Raw genomic sequence first — 23127 nt, 5'->3', positions numbered from 1 at the left:
AGGCTACCAAGAGTCTTACAGCAACTCTGAAGCAGTTTCAGGAATCTATGACAAAGAGTTGTCATTGTGTGCATGTGACAACAATATCACAAATTCTCCACAAATGTGGCTTGTGTGGGAGGGTTGCAAGAAAAAAAGCCACTCTTCAAGCATGGTGTCTACAGAACTTTTTTCAGGGGGGGGGGGTCATCATTTTAAGGTCGCCCATGCTCTGCCCTTTTTGACAATGTCAAGAAGGGGAGGGGCTTAGTCATTATCACATAAAGCATGTTAACCGTCCCCCCTTCCACTGACAGATTTGTTACTTTTTGGGGGGAGAGTGTACCTGGTTTTGCCATGGCGATTTGAGCCACATGCAAAACCATGCAAAATATGCTGCGACTACAGCAAGTGAAGTTATAAATAAATATACAATTAGGCAACCAATCAATTACAAAAAAAAACTACATATGGTGCAGCATTGGCTTAAGCCAGTTGAGATTTTAAATTCTATATGGGCACAATAGCATCTTTATGCTGTTGTGCCCATATAGCTGCTATTGTGCATCTATATTAGCACATCAGCAGCTATATGGGCACAATAGCAACTATATGGGCACAATGGCATAAAGATGCTATTGTGTCCATATAACTCCTATTGTGTCCATATAATTCCTATTGTGGCCATACAAATGCCACTGTATTCTATTGGTCCCAGTGACACTGACCTTGCAGCGCTGCTGTGAATACTGTGGGCCATGGCTACCAGGACTCGGAGTGACCAGGAGGCGGAGTGATAACAGCATGCCTGAAATTCCAGCCGGAACTATAGAAGAGACATCGGCCTATGCGGCCAACAGCTGCCTCCAAGGAACTGCTGGGTCTGGAGCTCTGCTCAATCCGCGGCTGGCGCCAGCTGCAGGCTAAGTGCCTAGAAGTAGTTCCTCCACAGCATGTTCATCCAGACAGAATAAGTGTCAACAGGTTGGCAAGCCCAGGAGATCTACCAGTCACCTTGCCACGATTGACTGGTAGATCGCAGTCCACGGGTTGCCGACCTGGGGTCTACACAGTAGGGACTGGAACCAAGCAGCCAAGCCGGGGCCCGAGCCATCGCATCGGATGATTGGGGGTGAGGGGGGGACAGTCTCTCAGACAGTGAGTTAGATGTCAGAGAGCTGCAGCAGTCAGCAGAGCAGACACAGAAAAAAGTCTGCAGTGGCCGCGGTGGACCCTGCAAGGACTGTTTACGGACACCAATGTCTGTGTGCGGACACCTTGCCGATTACAGGCGCAGGGGGTGGGCACTTGCCCTCCCTTGCGCACGCCCATGTCCTCAAGAAAGGCCACATGCAGTCACAACTGAGGTTTGCCAAAACACACCTTGTTAATTCTGAGGCCACATCGAAAAAGGTTATGGTCAGATGAGACTAAAATTAAATTATTTGGCCTCAACACCAAACGATATGTCTGGCGGAAATCCAATACAGCTCACCATGCAAATAACACCATTCCTACTGGAAAGCATAGAGGTGGTAATATCCTGTTATGAGGGGTGTTTCTCTGCAGCAGGGACTGGAGCACTTGTCAGGATAGAAGAAAAAAAGAATGGGGCAAAATACCATCAAAGTCTTGAGGAAAATCTGCTGCTCACTGTCAGTAGGTTGTCAATGGGGAGAAAGTTTACCTTCCAACATGACAATGACCCAAATCACACAGCAAAAATCACCACACAGTGGTTGAAGGAGAGAAAGGTGAATGTCCTGCATGGCCTAGTCAGAGCCCAGACTTAAACCCCATTGAAAATCTGTGGAATTACTTGAAGACTGCAGTCCACAGATGGTCACTATCCAATTTTTTTTTTTTTAAGTTCTTTTTATTTATTTCCGAAAAAAGTAATTGTTACATAACAGAGCCTCTGGGCATTCCCCAGCTCAAGGTGTATAAAACATAAGGTAAGGCATACAATACCTTAACTACTGGCCTAAACGAATTAAACAAACAAGAAAAACAACCCCGTAGCTTGCTGCCAAAATGTGACAGGATAAGTGTAATGCTCAGCAATTTACATAAGTATATGATATACGACAGGCATCACCCAAGTAAATGTCAATAACGAGTGGGCGGTTATAGGCGTCACTATCATATTTAACTGAACTTGAGCAGTTCTGCAAAGAAGAGTGGGCAAATATTGCAAAGTCTAGAAGTTGGTAGAGACATATCCTAACAGACTAAGGCTTAATGTACATGGGACGTTTTGAAACCTCTCCTGAACGACCTACCTGTAAAAACGTCCGTTTTACCGCGTTTACATGCCGCGTTTAGCCGTGTTTGCGTTTAGGAGCGTTTTTTTTTTTTTTTTCAGTCAAAAATGTATCTCCATTAAAAACACCTGTAAATGAAACGCAGCTAAACGTGAAAAAGAAGCACAAAATAGGTCCTTAAGCGCTAAAACTGACATATATTGAAGACTGTTATCGTGCCATAATGTTGTATAAAAATATGTAAAATGGAGGGAACCCAGTGCAGCTACTAACTCCTGGAGGAAGTAGGCAACAAAAATAACACAATTGCAGCGCTCGATGGGACCGGCAATGAAAAAGTGATAGATGAAGTGAACAGCAAGTTCATTTATTACACTGTTTAAAAACAACCCATTGCCAAAATTGAAGTACTCCGAATACTTGTAAAAACGATACCGCTAAACTCCAGAAAATAATAATATTAATATTATAATATTAACCCCTTATTCTCTGGAGTTTAGCGGTATAGTTTTTACAAGTATTCGGAGTACTTCAATTTTGGCAATGGGTTGTTTTTAATAAGTGTGTTTTTAGTTTTCCATTGCCAGCTGTTGTTCCTAATTTTTATGTGTATCCTAATAATTGAACTTGCTGTTCACTTCATCTATCACTTTTTCATTGCCGGTCTCATCAGGCGCTGCAATTGTGTTATTTTTGCGGCTAAACGTGAGTTACTGCATTTACACGCGTTTACAAGCTGTTACAGGCATTTGGCGTTTCAAATGCCTCTGAACATCCGTCCTGAATGCATTTTTTTGCTTTCCAAAAAATGCTCCTAAACTCAACTGCCTAGAAACAACTAGAAACGACCCTGTGTACATGTACTGATAAGATAACACAGAGGAGAGTTCAGGGGCAGCTGAAAAGAAACGCCCAACTGCTCCTAAACTTCTGTTTACCAGCAGCAGTGTAATGAAGGCTAAAGCTGGTACAACAAAATACTAACACAAGGGGGTGATCCTTTTTCCAACTCAGTGATTCTGTTTGTGAATTTATTTTTTATTTTTCCTGACATGTTGGTGTTATATCTTGCACTTGGGTGTTAAAAAAATACAGCTGAATAATACAAAAAATTTGTCTGTCTTCATATCAGGCTGAAAGGCAACAAAATGTGATTATTTTAAAGAGGGTGATTCTTTTCTATGCCCACTGTATGTATATGTTTTTTTTTGTTTTTTTTTTAATAGGGCAGATTAGATAAATGGGCCACTTGGTCTTTTTTTCTGCCATCACTCTTCTATGTTTTTTGACAATATGTTCAAATGTGATAAAGAAATCTTGTTATGTAGTGTGCTTCTTAATCACACTTTTGAAACCATACGCAGCGCGCTTTGTGTCATTACATAGCTACATACTTACATACATAGTTAGTCTGACTGAAAAAAAGTCCATCCATTCGTTATTATTAATATTATACAGGATTTATATAAACCACCCATTTGCACGGAGCTTTACGGAATAGGAAGGGAGACAGTACTGCTACAATACAATGCAAAAAAAAGGGATGGGATGACTCTGCTCCAAGAGAGCTTACAATCTAAATGAATTTTGTCCATTTCATTTATAAGTGATCCACCATGTACCTTTCAGCTATAAGGACTAAGCTACATGGGCAATTTGAATCTTTCACTGTTGTACAATGAAACCACCTCTTGGCAATCTCTCATTAATTTTAATATACAGATACTCCTCGTTTAGCAACTTACCTGTTTAACGACCGCTCAGCCTTACAACCAGCTCTCCCCACCCGAATGACGCACAATACATCATTGTATTGTACAGTACAGAATGTTTTCTGTACCTATGCAAATTAAAACAAAGTTATTGAGCTGGAGTTTTGTGTTTAGACCTTTCTTTTCACATTACAGTACAATACAGTAGCTAAGAATGCTTAAAATATTGATTACTTGTGGTGCCTCGTTTAATGACCAATTCGTTTAATGGTCGTTGGAACGGAACCTGGTCGTAAAGTGAGGAGTACCTGTATTTTAAAGGTAACTGGCATGAGAAGTTATATCGTTCAGTAGAATGACATATCTGTCAAATATTTTTTCATACACATTGTACAGGATATCGCAACAACTGCAATGTTACAAAGTTGTGAAAGATAAAGGAAGGAAAAAGAATATATAATTACTCAATCTGCCTTTACCTAATACACCCTAACTGAAATAGCTGTTAGTAATCAAATCACAGGAAGTGAAAGTATTGTTCACCAGAGATACTCACTTTTATGGTATATATCCTTCAGAAGGTATCCCAGAATAGTGAAGCCAAGCAGCACAGCTAATCCATGCGATGCTGATAGCTTGCAATCAGTGACTAACACATTGCTCTCTACTCCACCCACATAGCTTTCTCAGAAGGCACAAGTACTCAGTGACACCAGTGTAACCATGCTTTTACACAGTCATTGCCATCAGTACTGCGTCTATGCCAGCTAGATTAACTGTCCCATAGGGTATTTGACAGCAGCCATGCCATATCCTGCTGAATATTTAAACACGCATTACCTGTTGTTTTCATGTTCCTTAAAAAAACATAACTTTACATGTGTGCAAATTCAGACCTGTAGCACCCTCTGCTGAGCAATAAATAATTTGCAATAAGTAAAAAAAGAGTATGTCGAAAGTAAGGAGTGAGCAAGTTGTATTGTGCCAATTCCTGTTAAACACCCACTAGTAGCTCAGCTTAAGTAGAAAGTGCTGATTCCTAACAACTCTGCAAGCCTGGCATGATTTACTGGAAACCGGGCCTTTTCTTTGGTGTTGTGCAAAAAAGGAATGCAAAGCAGACAGGTAGAAACAGATATAAAGGCAAAGGGAATGATTTCATAGCCAACCAATAAAAAAAGAAATGAATCATAAACACAAACACAAAGATTCAATTCCTGTCACGGATGTGTGAGTACGCATGTTTTTAGTGCTTCGATAATATGTAAAAAAAATAAACTCTAATGCCCTGTACACACGGTCGAACTTTCCGATGGAATATGTGCGATCGGAGCTTGTTGTCGGAAATTCCGACCGTGTGTGGGCTCCATCTGACTTTTTCCATCAGAATTCCTGACACACAAAGTTTGAGAGCAGGCTATAACATTTTCCGACAACAAAATCTGTTCGCGTAAATTCCGACCGTGTGTGGACAATTCCGACGCACAAAGTGCCACGCATGCTCAGAATAAATGAAGAGAGGAAAGCTATTGGCTACTGCCCCGCTTATACGATCGGATTTTCCGACAACTTTGTGCGACCGTGTGTATGCAAGACAAGTTTGAGCCAACATCCGTCGGAAAAAATCCATGGATTTTGCTGTCGGAATGTCCGATCAATGTCCGATCGTGTGTACAGGGCATAACAGCTAGATTGAGGACTTTAATGGTACCACTCAAAAAAATGGGTTCAAATATCAAGTATTTATTGTACAAGTGGTAAAAAACAAGAAACCACTATTAGGACTCATACAAATTATGTACACATAAATGACACAATATATAATATAAATAATGTTTCCTCAACAACCCTGTAGTGGTTGGGTGATGGGTTGCTTGCTGTGATTTCGATCATGTCTTAACAGTGGCGGCCCGTCCATTAGGGGCGCCCGGGCGCCACCCCCTCTATCCAGGACCGCCACATCCTAATTATTGCTCTGTGATCCCCGGCTGCTACCCCCTATTCATGCGACCAGCCCCTTTCAGGGCATCAGAGGTTTTTTTTTGTTTGAAGCACCCGATTAGAGCCAGAGGCTCTAATAGGCTTCAAAATAGGGTGGGCTTGTGGCGTAGAGCCTTTAAGGTCAACTCTAAATTGGCGTAAAGAGACAGAAAGACTGCCTGTCTCTGTACGCTGTGTAGCAGCAGCATATTTGCTCCAATTATCCCTTCCACTTTCCATACGTCCCTGATTGTTAAAATGAAGCTAAATGCAAAATTTTAACATTTGCAAGCAGACAGGCTATTTATCACTGAAAAGACACGCAATAAAAAAAGTCTACCTGGCTGCCCACAGTCTTTCTTAACCACTTCAGCCCCGGAAGGATTTGCCCCCTTCCTGACCAGGTCATTTTTTGCGATACGGCACTGCGTCGATTTAACTGACAATTGCGTGGTCGTGCGACGTTGTACCCAAACAAAATCGATGTCCCTTTTTCCACACAAATAGAGCTTTCTTTTGGTGGTATTTGATCACCTCTGCAGTTTTTATTTTTTGCGCTATAAACAAAAAAAGAGCATCAATTTTGAAAAAAAAAAACACAATATTTTGTAGTTTTTGCTATAATAAATATTCCAACATTTAAAAAAAAAAATATTTTTCCTCAGTTTAGGCTAATATGTATTCTTCTACATTTTTGGTAAAAAAAAAAAAAAAAATCGCAATAAGCATATCTTAATTAGTTTGCACAAAAGCTATAGCGTCTACAAAATAGGGGATAGATTTATGTCATTTTTATTATTATTTATTTTTTTTACTAGTAATGGTGGCAATATTCGATTTTTATCAGGACTGCGACATTGCGGCGGACAGATCGGATACTTTTGACACTATTTTGGGACTAGTGACAGTTATACAGTGATCAGAGCTAAAAATAGACATTGATTACTGTATAAATGTCACTGGCAGGGAAGGGGTTAACACTAGGGGGCGATCAAGGGGTTAACCGTGTTCCCTCAGCATGTTCTAACTGTAGGGGGGATAGTACTGACTAGGGGAGGAGATTGATCGGTGTTCATACTTAGTATGAACACCGATCTCTCTTCTCTCCCATGAGAGAACTGGATTTGTGTGTTTACATACACAGATCCAGGTTATCGCTCGGCTAATGGTTAAGATGTTCACTGAGCTGTGCATGTACGGCCCCTGTATACCGGGATGAATGACATCTGCACATGCACAGGAGTGAAGTCATCCTGTGCTAGCCAATCAAGATGGCCTAAAACCGACACTGCAAAGAGGCAAGGGAGAAGATGCCGGTTAAAGACCCCTCATGGATGTCAGACTGTTACAGGTAAGTAATTCCAAGAAAAATGTAGCCAGCAGCTCCAGAATCCCATGAAAATCTTTATTTGCTACATAAGGTCAAGTTAAAAAACACCTGACGCGTTTTGGCTTACAATCTTGTTCACAGCATGTTACAGGTAAGTACTGACACTTTATTTATGCTTTAAGGGCAGCGTTGGCTTTGCAGTCGACAGCCTCCCAACAACCAATGATGCTGCAGTGGGTGGAGCCTGATGGGATAGCTGAGAAAATAGTTCCCCATCCAGTCCTCTTAGTCTGTGTAATTGACAGTAGGCAGTGGACTGATTCTATATCCAATAGCAGGCTGTCTATTGGCTGTGGGTCTGCCCACTGCCTGCTATTAATCACAGGGGGAGTGGACCTGATCAGGAACCAGTGTCTCTGAATCCCTATCAGTCTTCGCCCACTCAGCTTCGATACTCCTCGGCTGCTGCAATGTCTGTGTGACTAAGGAGGCAGCTCAGCTGCACTGAGGATAGAGTGCTTGTAGACACTCTGGTCTTAGTGTGCCTCCACACATGGTGCTTTCCCCAATTGTGTTTCCAACAGGTAAAAACAATCAGTTGCCCACACATACGTTTGTAGTGCATAGGTGCGATGGAATTCTACAGATTGGCTACAACACTCTTTATGAATACCTTAAGTATCTGTCTTGCTCTAATTATGCAATTTATTCCCCAAAAACAATGAGCCTCTTAATTCCCTTTTCCAAAATTTTGTTCAATTATTATTAGCAGGTAATTCAGACATGAATTTTAGGAAGTTGATGCAGTTTTTTGTATTAGGAACATACCATATATTCATGTATTTATTTAATGCATGAATTTGGCATTTTCCCTTAGCTTAGTGAATGGGGTAAAAATTACCGTATTTATCGGCGTATAACACGCACAGGCGTATAACACGCACATTCGTTTTAAGAGGGAAGTTTCAGGAAAAAACTTACATTTTAAATAAGGAACTTTGAAGCACAATAAGGATCAGTGCCCATCTACAGCCTCACCATTGCCATCAATGCCCATCTGCAGCCTCACCATTGCCATCAATGCAGTAGCCTCGCCATTGCCATCAATGCAGCAGCCTCGCCATTGCCATCAATGCAGCAGCCTCACCACTGCCTTCAATGCAGCCTGACTGATGTCCATCTGCAGCCTAGAGGGGACAGAGAGAGGGGCGGGACAAGCATCGACAGATTACATACAGTGAGAATCTCCTATGATAGACACAACAGTGGTCCAATGGAGGCCCAGGAGACGAGACTTCCTATTACAGAGGCCGCCAAGCAAACAGGAGATTCTCACTGTATATAATCTGACGTATTGGCGTGTAACACGCACACGCTATTTGCACCTGATTTTCATGGTGAAAAAGTGAGTGTTATACGCCAATAAATACAGTAACTTTGCAAACATATGCACTCACATGCAAAGCAAAAAAACAAAACATACATTTTTATTTGCAAATGATTTTATAGTGGAAGTCAGCAAGTCAGCAGAGCATTAACCAGAGGCGTAAGTAGAACCTTCAGGACCCTGGTGCAAGGAACCATGAAGGGCCCCCCCTTTCCCACTGATTCCGGGGGAACTTTACTCCCATGGTGGGACCCTTTTATTATGGTCCACTTTCCTACCATCTTGGGTTCCCTCCCAAGGTGTTGGAACGCCAGAGCCCAGTCACAAGTGCAAGCACACAGAGGCCCAGGGCAGCAGGACAAGGATAGGGAAGTGGTGGGAGTGGCATTTGGAGGAACCGATGCCCTCTTTTTCCCTCCTGCAGCCGATGAATATCTGCGGGAGGGAGAAGCGGGCATTCACCAGCTACATGGCGGGATTGGTTCCTCTACATGCCGCCACTCTTCTATCCAGGCATACAGCCCTGCAGCATGGGGTCGGGTCGCAATGGTGACCCTTGTATGTACAACCCTGGCTTTATCTCATTCACTAGAACCTTCAGGACCCTGGTGAAAATTCCAGTACAAAGTGATAATTCCCTCGCACAGTGAACAGTCTATTTGCCTTTTGTAAATCAGAACCATTGCATTGCTTCTTGATAGCTTTAAAGTGTTTCTACCACAAGCTACAAGACTAGCCAAAGGCTACTAGCATTTAGCATTTTAAGGCTTTTTGTTGGTTACTGTAATCACTTTTACAAGATACCATGGAAATTTTGGTCAAAGTAATTGTTGTAATGGATCTTTCAATATATGTATTTTTTTTTTTATTGCAGGTATTTATACAGCACAGACAATTAATGCAGTGCTTTACATACTGTACATTCATGTCAGTCCTTGCCCTCAAGGAGCTTACAATCTAAGGTCTCTATGTCACATGCATACATACACATACTAGGGCCAATTTTAATGGATCCGGAGGAAACCCACGCAATCAAAGGAAAAACATGCAAACTTCATGCAGAGTGTCTTGAACAGGATCCAAACCAGGAGTCTTAGTGCTGCATGACAGAAGTGCTAAAACATTTGTGGTAAAACCTTGTAGCACTGTAGCCTTGTAGCACTGTAGTCTTCTGATAAATTCCCACAATTCACAAAGTAAATTGGAGCATTAAATACAATTACAGAGACTTCAGGCAATGTTCCCTGGGAAGTAAATGCAAATGGGGTCTTTTAGATAAAATGGATTTTTACATGTAAGTGTATTTCTCATTCACTGGATTCTTAATGCATCCCTCAGAACATGCGGAGTATGGCACTTATTTACTGGGCAGTCTTTTTTTTTTTTTTTTGCAAGCTGACCACAACTACTAGGACTAGGAGTCTGAAACAGGAGTCAGCAAATTGAGTGGTCTCTTATTCCCAAAGGTTATGATATTTCCGCTTACATCCACTCAGTCGTATAAGAATTATTCCTAGAGTTTTCTCTCCTTATTTACTCATGTAATCAAAAATGTACAGGTAGGTTTAAGTATATCTAAGACTACAACTTATTTCTACTTTTGGAATAAGTAAGCAATGATTAGATTCCCTCTCCGATTTTTGCTGTGTCCTGTTGGTGAGATTATCCTTATCCCAGAGACACAATAGGAAGCAAAAGGAAATCTCTCCAGAGTGGGGGTCCCCTCTTACATAGTTATCACTGGGACAGGTATCCTAGATTTCCCTTCATCTTCTGTTCTGGTGACAGCCTTAAAATTGTAGATTCCCATTGATTTTTGTCCCAGTAACAAAAGATTAAAAGAGATTATGATAGGCCCCAGTGGGGACACAGACAGCAATAAAAAACTAACATGGGTTCTAGCCCTTCCCCACTGTGTCCCAAACTAAAAAGAAAAAGCTTTTGATTTAGATCACTTTACACTTTAATAAGCTTCTTTCAAATGTTAAATTATTATTGCAGGTACTTATATAGCATCATCAATTTACACAGCGCTTTACATTTTTTATATTATATATATATATATATATATATATATATATATATATAGATATAGATATATACACACACATATATATATATATACACACACACACACACACACACACACATATATATATATATATATATATATATATATACACACCCTGTTTCCCCGAAAATGAAAATAAGACCTTGCGTGATTGTCGGTGATGGCTGCAATATAGGCCCTACCCCACCCAAATAAGCCCTAGTTAAAGTTGTTGTAGGTCTTATTTTCAGGGTAGGGCTTATTTTCAGGGAAACAGGGTAGGGCTTATTTGGGGGGTAGGGCTTATATTGCAGCCATCGCCGACAATCACGCTAGGTCTTATTTTCGGGGAAACAGGGTATACAGTGGTAATGGAAAGTATTCTGACCCCCTTAAATTTTTCACTCTTTGTTATATTGCAGCCATTTGCTAAAATCATTTACGTTCATTTTTTTCCTCATTAATGTACACACAGCACCCCATATTGACAGAAAAACACAGAATTGTTGACATTTTTGCAGATTTATTAAAAAAGAAAAACTGAAATATCACATGGTCCTAAGTATTCAGACCCTTTGCTCAGTATTTAGTAGAAGCACCCTTTTGATCTAATACAGCTATGAGTCTTTTTGGGAAAGATGCAACAAGTTTTCCACACCTGGATTTGGGGATCCTCTGCCATTCCTCCTTGCAGATCCTCTCCAGTTCTGTCAGGTTGCATGGTAAACGTTGGTGGACAGCCATTTTTAGGTCTCTCCAGAAATGCTCAATTGGGTTTAAGTCAGGGCTCTGGCTGGGCCATTCAAGAACAGTCACGGAGTTGTTGTGAAGCCACTCCTTCGTTATTTTAGCTGTGTGCTTAGGGTCATTGTCTTGTTGGAAGGTAAACCTTCAGCCCAGTCTGAGGTCCTAAGCACTATGGAGAAGGTTTTCTTCCAGGATATCCCTGTACTTGGCCACATTCATCTTTCCCTTGATTGCAACCAGTCAGCCTGTCCCTGCAGCTGAAAAACACCCCACCGCATGATGCTGCCACCACCATGCTTCACTGTTGGGACTGTATTGGACAGGTGATGAGCAGTGCCTGGTCTTCTCCACACATACCGCTTAGAATTAAGGCCAAAAAGTTCTATCTTGGTCTCATCAGACCAGAGAATCTTATTTCTCACCATCTTGGAGTCCTTCAGGTGTTTTTTTTAGCAAACTCCATGCGGGCTTTCATGTGTCTTGCACTGAGGAGAGGCTTCCGTCAGACCACTCTGCCATAAAGCCCTGACTGGTGGAGGGCTGCAGTGATGGTTGACTTTCTACAACTTTCTCCCATCTCCTGACTGCATCTCTGGAGCTCAGCCACAGTGATCTTTGGGTTCTTCTTTACCTCTCTCACCAAGGCTCTTCTCCCCAATAGCTCAGTTTGGCCAGACGGCCAGCTCTAGGAAGGGTTCTGGTCGTCCCAAACGTCTTCCATTTAAAGGATTATGGAGGCCACTGTGCTCTTAGGAATCTTAAGTGCAGCAGAATTTTTTTGTAACCTTGGCCAGATCTGTGCCTTGCCACAATTCTGTCTCTGAGCTCTTCAGGCAGTTCCTTTGACCTCATGATTCTCATTTGCTCTGACATGCACTATGAGCTGTAAGGTCTTATATAGACTGGTGTGTGGCTTTCCTAATCAAGTCCAATCAGTATAATCAAACACAGCTGGACTCAAATGAAGGTATAGAACCATCTCAAGGATGATCAGAAGAAATGGACAGCACCTGAGTTAAATATATGAGTGTCACAGCAAAGGGTCTGAATACTTAGGACCATGTGATATTTCAGTTTTTCTTTTTTAATAAATCTGCAAAAATGTCAACAATTCTGTGTTTTTCTGTTAATATGGGGTGCTGTGTGTACATTAATGAGGAAAAAAATTAACTTAAATGATTTTAGCAAATGGCTGCAATATAACAAAGAGTGAAAAATTTAAGGGGGTCTGAATACTTTCCGTCCCCACTGTATATATCTATATATCTATAGATATAGATATATAGATATATAGATATAGATATATATATATATTGTACATTGTACCATTGTACCATTCACATCAGTCCCTGTCATCAAGGAGCTTACAATCTAAGATCCCAACCTCACATTCATGCATACAAATACTAGGGCCAGTTTAGACAGGAGCCGATTAACCTAGTAGCATGTCTTTGGGTGGGAGGAAATCGTAGTACCTGGGAAGAAACCCACACAGGCACAGGGAGAACATGCAAACTCCTGGCAGGTGGTATTATAGTTGGGATTAGAAACTGATGACCATAGGTGTGCGCAGCCTATTGCATTGGGGTGTGCACCCCAAGGCTCAAACACATATGCGTGTGTGTGTGTGTGTGTGCGCATGTGTTTATATACGGAAGGTGTCAGTAGAGCAGTGAATGGTGTCATAAGAGCAGATATTGGTGGTGTCAGTAGAGCAATGAATGGTGTCATAAGAGCAGATATTGGTAGTGTCAGTAGGGCAGTGAATGGTGTCAAAAGAGCAGATATTGGTAGTGTCAGTAGGGCAGTGAATGGTGTCATAAGAGCAGATATTGGTGGTGTCAGTAGGGCAGTTACAATATTATTTTAATTATTTTTTTACAATTTTTTTAGGAGAAAAAAAAGAGATTTTTTTTTTAATTTGGTGAAATATCAGGGGTCTAAACATTGGAAATATACACCACACGGGGAGATTAGGGTGTGCCCAGGCATACCTGGCATACCTGGCACACCCTGTGTGCACGCCTATGCTGATGACCCTTGTGCTGTTATGTGGAAGTGCTAATCACTTGTGCTTAGATTTAGCATATGTGTTTTTTAAAAGACTGTGAAATTTTCTAGGTCAAGCACTGTTAATGGAACATACACCATACTTATGGGCCCTGAATAATATATTACTCTATATAAATATAGTGTTTATTGACTATTAATTAGTTCCAATTTCTGTCCTAAAATAAACACTGCTTTGTATATAGTGTACAAAAGTCTGCTGGTACTTTGAAAATTTACAGCTTGGTCAAGCATACCACACAAGTATATATGCACATTTATTAGATATAAATCCCCTAAATAATAATGGAATTGCTTTTACTGTATTAACCACTTGCTCTCCGGAAGATTTACCCCCCTTCATGACCCGGACGTTTATTGCTTTTTGGCATTGCGTTATTTTAACTGACAATTGTGCAGTCATGCAACTCTGTACTCAAACAACATTTATACAATTTTTTCCCCTACAAATAGAGCTTTCTTTTAGTAGTATTTGATCACCGCTGGGTTTTTTATTTTTTGTGCTGTAAACAAAATAATACTGCAAATTTTGAAAAAAAAAAAAAAATTTTTTTTACTTTCTGCTATAAAACATATCCAATAAAAAAATATAAAAGATGAAATTTCTTCATAAATTTAGGCCAATATGTATTCTTCTACATATTTTTGGTTAAAAAATCCCAATAAGCGTATATTGATTGGTTTACGCAAACTTTATACAGTCTGCAAACTATTAAATATAATATATATATATATATATATATATATATACACACACACACACACACACACACACACACACACACACACACACACACACACACACATATATATTGCAATTTTATTTTATTTTTTTTGTACTAGTAGTGGCAGCAATCAGCGACTTTAGAGGGACTGTGATAGTATGGCGGGCAGTCTCACACTAACTGACACCTTGTGGGAACCAGTTATACACGTATACAGTGATCAGTGATAAAAATTTGCACTGTCACTGTACAAATGACACTCGCTGGGAAGAAGCTAACATCTAGGGCAATCAATGGATGTGCCTAACCAGTGTTTAATGTGTACTGTGAGGTGCTTTTACTAAGGGATGTGCCGGTTTTACTTTGCAGCGAAACAAAAACCGGCACATCCCCGCTGACAGAACAGAGCTTTATATTGTTTACACTGACAGAGCTCTGACCTGTCTTTCTCCTCCCCGATCAGCGGGTGTCGGCCAGTGCATAAACACCGGCACCCGCCAATCAGCGTGTGCTTTGACTAATCACAGCTGGCATGGACGGCGCACGCACCCCCTAAAAGCAGAATCAATATATATATATACACACACACATGATTCTACGCAGCTGCCCACACTGAAGCAGTAAATCTACAGTGCGCTGTCAGATAGTGGTTAACACTGCAAACTTTATATTGTATTTGTTCCCGCAACAGGAAGTAACATGCTTACTGCCAAGGTGCCCCAAGTTTCACAAGCAATCAGTAATGAAATGGTTAAGTCATGGGCAAAATGATTGGGGTTGATTTGCTAAAACTGGAGAGTGTAAGATCTCCAGTTTTAGTAAGCTCTGCATACTGCATGTAAGCTCTGCATAGAAATCAATCAACTTCCAGTTTTTTTTTGTCAAAGCTTAATTGAACAAGCTGAAGTTAGAAGCTGATTGGCTACTATACAGAGCTGCACCAGTTTTAATAAAACAGCCCCAGTGTGTGTGTGTGTACGGTAATATATAATGAAATGTAATCCTTGAAAAAAGGAAAACCTTTGCGTTGTACAATGTAACTGCTGAAATGGTATGTTATTAAGTAATTTGTACAGAAAATGCACTCTGACAGGTTTTCCATGCTGTGAATTATTTATCGGTGGGTTTACCAGTTGTTCCTTGGATATATGACCAGTGTTCCTTCGTTTGATGGAATGTTCTGGAGACTGTCAATAACATTCCAGGATTCATATGTGTTAACTTTACCATCCCTCAAAAGCATTTCTTCTCTCCAAACAATATAGTTATCTTAGAGCTGCTTAGGAGAACGTTTAATGCTTACATAGCACTATTCCTGACTGACTGAGGAAATTTATAAAGTTTAAATAAATTTAATACTGCACTATTTTTTAAGGCTCATCTTTCTAGCTTATATTGCTAACTATTACATGCACAGTCACCATTCAATGGTTCTAATTTTATCCCGTTTTTCTCTTCAAGCTCCACAGACTCAGCCCGACTTCCAACTCTCACAAGACCTTTTACAAGCTCACGTTGAGATTTAACCCGTTTTTGTATTTCTGCCACAGTTCCCTCCAGCAGCTTGGCTACAAAACCCACTCCAAATACCCTAAATAAATCAGAAGCAGCAAAGGCATACAGCAAAGGATTGACACACGCGCTGAAAAATGCTAAAGCGGTGGCTCCAGCTCTGCTTTTTTTAGCTGCTTTTGCCAGGGTCTCGGATATATTTCCAGTGGTGAGATTGGCAGTCACCTGTATAGCATTGACTATATGATATGGAAGCCATAGGATGGCAAAAGTCAACAAGATAACAGCAATTAGTTTCTCTATCCTTGACCGTTGTCCAAAGTGGCTTGCTTTTAGTTTAATTAACACAAGCATATAACTAAAGCATACCACAGGAAAAGGAAGCAGGAAAGCCACCAATGTCTCAAAGGAGTAATGAAAGATGGCCTGTGCTCGGTTGGCATGGCAAGGTTCACATATCGTAGAGTTCATGTCTTTGTTGTCTATCACCTCCCTGAAAGCGAATGCCGGAAGTGCCAAAGCCCCTGCTAGAAGCCATATGACTATGAGGACCTTTACCACCACATCTCGTTTACGAAACGACTGAGCCATGTATGGTCGGAAAACAGCTAAGAATCGGTCCATGCTCATGAGAGCAATAATGAAAATGCTAGCATACATGTTAAGGCAACAAAGGTAGTATGCAATTTTACAGGCAGGTCTACCAAATATCCAGCTCTTCTTGGCCAAAAATATGATAAAAAATGGAGTGAGGAGAAGGACTGTCCCATCGGCCACCGCCAAGTTAAGGATTAGGATGCAGGTCACTGACTTTTCCCGGCCTTTCATTTTCCACAAAATGCTCCAGATAATAAAAGTATTCCCAGGTAAACCCAAGATGGCCGCCAATCCCAGAAATATTGCACCAGGGATGCGGGAAGCCGGAGAACTGAGGATGGTATCATTGTTATAAATATTGATGCAGCTGACCATGTTTGAAACAGATCCACCTAAATGGAATAGAAAATAGAGATAAACAACTAAATAGAAGTGAATGAGGATTAAACAGCTGAAGAAACACATAGCATATATACTGATACTATTTAAAAACATTAACGTGTATTCAAACCCAAACTATTAAACCAATTATGTTGTTGTACATGTTCCTATGATATCAAACATTTTAATATTTTTTTGTCCTTTGTGCCTTGCTTTCAGATAAATCCTACTAGCAAAGCGTATGCAGAGACACTTCCTCTTTTAAGGTGACAATGCTTATTTATTCAGCTGCAGTGAGCAATGTCATAGCGCTAATTTAGAAATCTGGATTTACAGTCGTCAATGCAATTTCATAACTGTGGCAATGCAGCGTCATTTTGAAAATAAGGAAAAATATACTGTAAGTGAGGGTGGAGTTATATTTCAGGCACCAGGATCCTTTATTGCATGCAAGATTTAGTAACAGTGGTTTCAATAAGGAATAGCAAAATCTGCTTTTTTTTGGACATGGGGAAGGCAATGAACTAAAATTTGGCAGAAGGGGCCATAAAACCCAAGGCTGACACTGATCTGAATGGTAAATGAAATATTGTATTAAGTCATTTTAATGAAATTATCATAAATTCCTTTCCTATACAGACTATAGGGATGATCGTAAAGAAATAAATGCTCAGTGGTGTATTTTATATATCTATATCCATATCTATCTATCTATCTATCTATCTATCTATCTATCTATCTATCTATCTATCTATCTATCTATCTATCTATCTATCTATCTATCTATCTCTCTATTTCATGTGGGCTAAAACACTTGGAAAATAAACAGGTATGCTTAAAGTGCTGCTTTCCAGCTAGATAAGAATTTTCAATTAGAATTTGCTTTTATAATTATAGTGTTAAATGGCAGTACTCTACCAGTGCTAAAGTCCACCAAACCACAGGATGAATGAATGAATTAATGCAATTAGCATGGGCCATTCATGAAGCAAACAGTAAGAGTAAAACATAGTGGCTTCCGCTGTTTCCATGGATATCAGAAAAATATGCAGCTTGACTGGAATTTGCTTACATGCTGTATTTGCTTAAAGTGATAGGCTTAAAATAATGGCAGACATAAATGACTTTTCAGTATCAGGTAACCTATAATTTAACATGTGTATGTCTACTTTATCTGTATATGAGTGTTTACAGTGCCTCTACTACAGCAGCGCTATACAAATGGCAACACAAACCATACAAAAAAAATTCCTACAAAATATGAATAATAGACCCATTTGTTACAAATTTCACAATGTTTCCACTGAAGCAGTGCTACAGAATACCACATAAATCATATATACAGAATATAAAATGTGTATAACAGTGTATAAAAATTTAAGCTGTAAACTGTACTTACTGTGCCTTCTAATCAGATGTCCACTGATGTCGCATTTTACAAGTATTTTTTGTGTTGAAATTAACCACTTGACCTCTGGAAGGTCTACCTCCCCCTTTCATGACCAGGCCATTTTTTTGCGATATGGCACTGCGTTACTTTAACTGACAATTGAACGGTCGTGCAACGCTGTACTCAAATAAAATTTATGTCCTTTTTCCCCCACCAATAGAGCTTTCTTTTGGTGGTATTTAATCAGCTCTGTGGTTTTTATTTTTTGCACTATAAACAAAAAAATACTGACAATTTTGAAAAAAAAAAAAAAAACAATATTTTTTACTTTCTGCTATAAAACATATCAAATAAAAGAATGGAAAAAAAAAAATCGAATTTCTTCATCAATGTAGGCCAATATGTATTCTGCTACATATTTTTGATAAAAAAATCCCAATAAGCGTATATTGATTGGTTTGCGCAAAATTTATAGCGTCTACAAACTATGCGATAGATTTATTGAATTTTTATTTATTTTCTTTTACTAGTAATGGTGACAATCAGGGACTTATAGCAGGACTGCAACATTGCGGCGGAACAAACTGGACACTTTTTGGGGACCATTGACACTAATACAGTGTTCATTGCTAAAAATATGCACTGTCAGTGTACTAATGACACTGGCAGGGAAGGGGTTAACATCAGGGGCGATCAAAGGGTTAACTGTGTGTCTAACCTGTGCTTGTGTACACTGTGTGAGGTGCTTGTACTATGCGAAGGCAGAGATCCATGTTCCTGCTTTGCAAGAATACAGGATCTCAACCTTCCCTTCTCACAGAATGGCGATCTGCCTTGTTTACATAGGCAGACCGCCGTTCTGCCTGTGTCCCGAATGATCAGCGGGTCCCGGTGGACATCGCGTCCAGCGGACCCACTGATTGGCTCTTGCTGTGTCCAATCACAGTAGGAGTGAGTCGCAGGTGGCGTGCGTGTACGCCCCAGACCCAGAAGTGCAGGATCACGTAGAGAGCTGCCTTGCCGCCGTATATATACACAGTATACGGTCGGAAAAAAGTAGTTAATGTCTCTTCACATGTAAGTGTTCCACAGCAAGAAAAACATGCTCCACATGATTCACCACCACCTAATGGCACACTCACCAACTATGATGAACCTTAAAGCCTAAGTGTAGCTAAGATTAAAAAAAAAAATGAAAAATCAGCACAAGAGACACAACTTACAGTCAGTAGAATGTGTCCCTTGTGCTGATATTAGTAGACATCCTCCTCTGCCGATGCGCCCCCCACCTCCCCTGCTGCTGCAATCTTCTGGTGCGATGATGTCTTGGTGACAATAGTGACCAGGAGTTAGGGGGGAAAAAAAACCTACTGAGGGCAGAAATAAAAATTAGGCAGTAAGTCTAACCCTTCTACTCTCTAGCCAAAAAGGAAAAAAAAGTTTTGCATTTGCATCAGGTCTGTACTTACTGTACCTCCTCTGATGGCTTCAACCTTCTACAATGTCTGCAACCCAGCTGGTAAAAATCTAGTGACAAGATGCCCAAGCCTGTCCACTAACATTACATAGACTTAAATAGAATTCTGTTCCTGATATGAAAAGGTACATCCCATTCAAGCCTATGGGACTTGTTAGGGGAAAGGGAAACCCAAATCTATGTAGGGAGAGGTGCTGGGAGAATTGTACTGTAAGGCGTACACATACTTTTCCATTTGTGCTTTTGTTGTGTAAGGATTCAGATGGGTTCCCACTTATAATACAGCAATTTACAGTTGTCTAGGCAGAACTTCTCAAAGGAAGTCCTGTCCTTAGCTTGGGCAACACTAATTAGTGGATAGGGCACAGATGCTGTATGGAAGTCATTATGGATTTCAGGAAGATCTCTCTTCAATGAAGAATGCAAGTGCAGCAAAGTGCTGGACTACTGAAGTTGCAGTGTTCTGACAATATCCAGCTGTGAATGGTTGCATTCCACAAGAAATATAGCACTGTCACATATGACAGAGAAATCTAAAGCAGCCTTACTCAACTTTAATGCTTCTCTTCTATAATTAATTCTTTGGGGGTCAGTGGGAAGGAGGAGCTTTACATCGGTGGTCAGTGGGAAAAATGCTTCCTTTACAGTGGTATGTCAATCAGTCACAGCTCAAAGTACCCCTAGCAACCTCAGGAGGAATCCTAGTTAAGAGCATAGAGAGTGGTCCTTAGACTGTCATCCAACAATTATTTTATGGCATGAGACTCTCATCCCTAAAGCTGGCCATATATGAATCAGTTTTTTTTTTCAACCAGCAGATTTAACAAAAAAACTGACCCGATTCCCCCATCCACACATTTGTTGTGGATGCAAGAATCCTCCCCACCATGTTATTATATTCTAACAACAGGAAGACTTCCCTGCCATCAGCCTTTTGCCTGCGGCACTGATCAGGCAAAAATATACCAACAGGGCGGTTGGACAGAAGTCGATCAGTAGATAGAGTTCTGTTAAACCACAGTAGCCACACACGTATCTAAATTTGTCCGGTCCCTGCTGAACCAGCTGAATTTCAATCCATGTATGGCCAGCTTAAGTTATGTGTAGAGTCTCTGGCACTGGGCATCATGGTTGGACTGAGTTGCACCAGATAAGTACCAAAAGAGTGTCTTCTGTTACTACATACATGTTTGTTGTTCCTGATACAAAGCTTTGTATGGTAAAGAAGTCTACTGTCAAGTCTGTGAGTCATTCCTGGGATCAAGGTGTCAAGAATAAGTATCCTACAAGACTGAGGTTGTGTTTTGAATGCCAGCTGCATAAGGGAACCTGGTAGTTATATGCATATACAATCATTCCTTATTACATATAAGCAATACTGTATATTGTTCTAGGAAAATCTGTGATTTTCGTGTTTAGAAACTTTGGAGTTGAAGTTATATTGGCTAACTTTTGGCATTGATTTTCTTTTTATAAAACATCTGGATGTTTGCTTTGAATAAAAAGCTGTTCTGTATTAAAAAATAAAGATGAAAACAATATTTTTTCCTGGCATAAGAAATATTGTTATTTTTAACAACTTGACAGAATTCCTTGTTTTTACACTCTTCTTTCAAGACTCCCTTATCATGGGGCTTTTACAATATTAAAAAGTGTATATATAAAACGCCAAAACCTTATGCTTCATTTGGACATAGTAGGAAATAACAGTTGTTTATCCCCTGAGTCACAATGAGGAGATTTCTCTTCACTTCCTGTTCTGCAGACACAACAGAAAGTAAGATAAAGATGTTGATTTAATAAAAGTGGAGAGTGCCAAATCTGGTGCAGCTCTGCAAAGAAACTATTCAGCTTCCAAGTATTTTCATCAAAGCTTCATTGAGCAATCTGAAGTTAGAAGCTGACTGGCTATCACGCACAGATGCACCAGATTTTGCACTCTCCAGTTTAGTAAATCAACTCCAAAATCTCTCCAAGGTTAGGAAAATGCTTTATGACTAGGAATGGGCCGAACACCCCACTATTTGGTTTGCATCCAGAACATGCGAACAGGCAAAAAAATTTGTTCGAACACGCGACCACCATTAAAGTCTATGGGACACGAACATGAAAAATCAAAAGTGCTAATTTTAAAGGTTAATATGCAAGTTATTGTCATAAAAAGTGTTTGGGGACCTGGGTCCTGCCCCAGGGGATATGTATCAATGCAAAAAAGTTTTAAAAACAACCATTTTTTTGGCAGTAGTGATTTTAATAATGCTTAAAGTGAAACAATAAAAGTGAAATATTCCTTTAAATTTCATACCTGGGGGGTGTCTATAGTATGCCTGTAAAGTAGCGCATGTTTCCCATGTCTATAACAGTCCGAGAGCAAAATTACATTTCTAAAGTAAAAAAAAAAGTCATTTAAAAGTGCTATTAATGAATTGTCGGTCCCGACAATACACATAAAAGTAATTGAAGGTCATTGAAAAATAGAAAAAAAAAATGCGTGGGGGTCCCCCAAAATTCCATTACCAGGCCCTTCAGGTCTGGTATGGATATTAAGGGGAACTCCGCACCAAAATAATAAAAAAAAAAAAAATGGCATGGAGTTCCCCCAAAAAATCCACACCAGACCCTTATTCGAGCATGCAACCTGGCAGGCCGCAGGAAAAGAGGGGGGGATGAGAGAGCTTCCTCCTTCTGAACTGTACCAGGCCACATGCAATCAACATGGGGAGGATGTCCCCATGTTGATGGGGACAAGGGCCTCATCCACCGGGCAAGGGTTGTGGGGGTCTGTGGGCGGGGGGCTTATCGGAATCTTGAAGCCCCCTTTAACAAAGGGGACACCCAGATCCCGGCCCCCCCATGTGAATTGGTAAGGGGTACATTGTACCCCTACCATTTCACAAAAAGTTAAAAAAAACCCAGAGGAGACAGCTTGGGACAAGTCTCCCAGCCAATGACGCGGCGCTAGCTTGACAGCTCTTATGTAGCTGAGGGCGGGGCCACCCATCACCCCGCCCCCCTCTGATAAGGAGAAACGTCAGGGTTTCCCAGTGATGTGTACGGGTGACCCCGCCCCTCTCTGATGCAACGCAGGATTCCCGTGCCAATGACTCCTGCTGCTGTGACTCAACCAATGAGGAGGAAGAGACCTGGGAGATTTCTGGTCTTGTGCACATTGCTGGATCGGTATCAGGTTTAGGCGAGTATAAAACGGGAGGCTGTGGTGGGAGCTGCACATCTGAAGGTTTTTTACCTTTATGAATAGAATGCATGAAGGTAAAAAAAACTTCAGCCTTTACAACCATTTTAAAACAACATTATATATGGGTGACAACTAGGGATGGTTATTCCAGATGGCATAAATATCCTTTTCAGCAAGGAAACCTGCTTATTCTTGACCTGCAAAGGTTACCCTTTTCAGTTGGGTCTTCCATTTGTTGAGAGGTTGTTTTTTATCTTTACTGTACAGGTACTCAAGCTCACTACGCTGCACTGCATATACCAAGTTACTTCAGTTTCAGTGTTGGATCTA

The 23127-nt window shown here is 40.5% G+C and overlaps 2 protein-coding genes across 3 annotated transcripts in view; both read right to left on the bottom strand.

Annotated features, from left to right (window-relative positions):
* LOC141145249 (leukotriene B4 receptor 1-like) overlaps positions 1-6007 on the bottom strand; it is a 62170-nt gene extending 56163 nt beyond the window's left edge. For both annotated transcript variants that reach the window (XM_073631786.1, XM_073631778.1), the window contains exon 1: positions 4512-6007. The gene's annotated coding sequence lies outside the window, so the exon portion shown is untranslated. The remainder of the gene's footprint in view (positions 1-4511) is intronic.
* Positions 6008-9953: 3946 nt separating this feature from the next.
* LOC141145243 (leukotriene B4 receptor 2-like) overlaps positions 9954-23127 on the bottom strand; it is a 33110-nt gene continuing 19936 nt past the window's right edge. Inside the window, exon 3 of the mRNA XM_073631764.1 lies at positions 9954-16745. Within this exon, the coding sequence (XP_073487865.1) occupies positions 15643-16728 (1086 nt within the window). The 5' untranslated portion in view covers positions 16729-16745 and the 3' untranslated portion in view covers positions 9954-15642. The remainder of the gene's footprint in view (positions 16746-23127) is intronic.

Source organism: Aquarana catesbeiana, linkage group LG01 (genome assembly GCF_042186555.1).
Source record: "Aquarana catesbeiana isolate 2022-GZ linkage group LG01, ASM4218655v1, whole genome shotgun sequence".
In the NCBI taxonomy this organism is placed as follows: Eukaryota; Metazoa; Chordata; class Amphibia; order Anura; family Ranidae; genus Aquarana; species Aquarana catesbeiana.
This window is presented reverse-complemented; position numbering and strand designations above follow the sequence as displayed.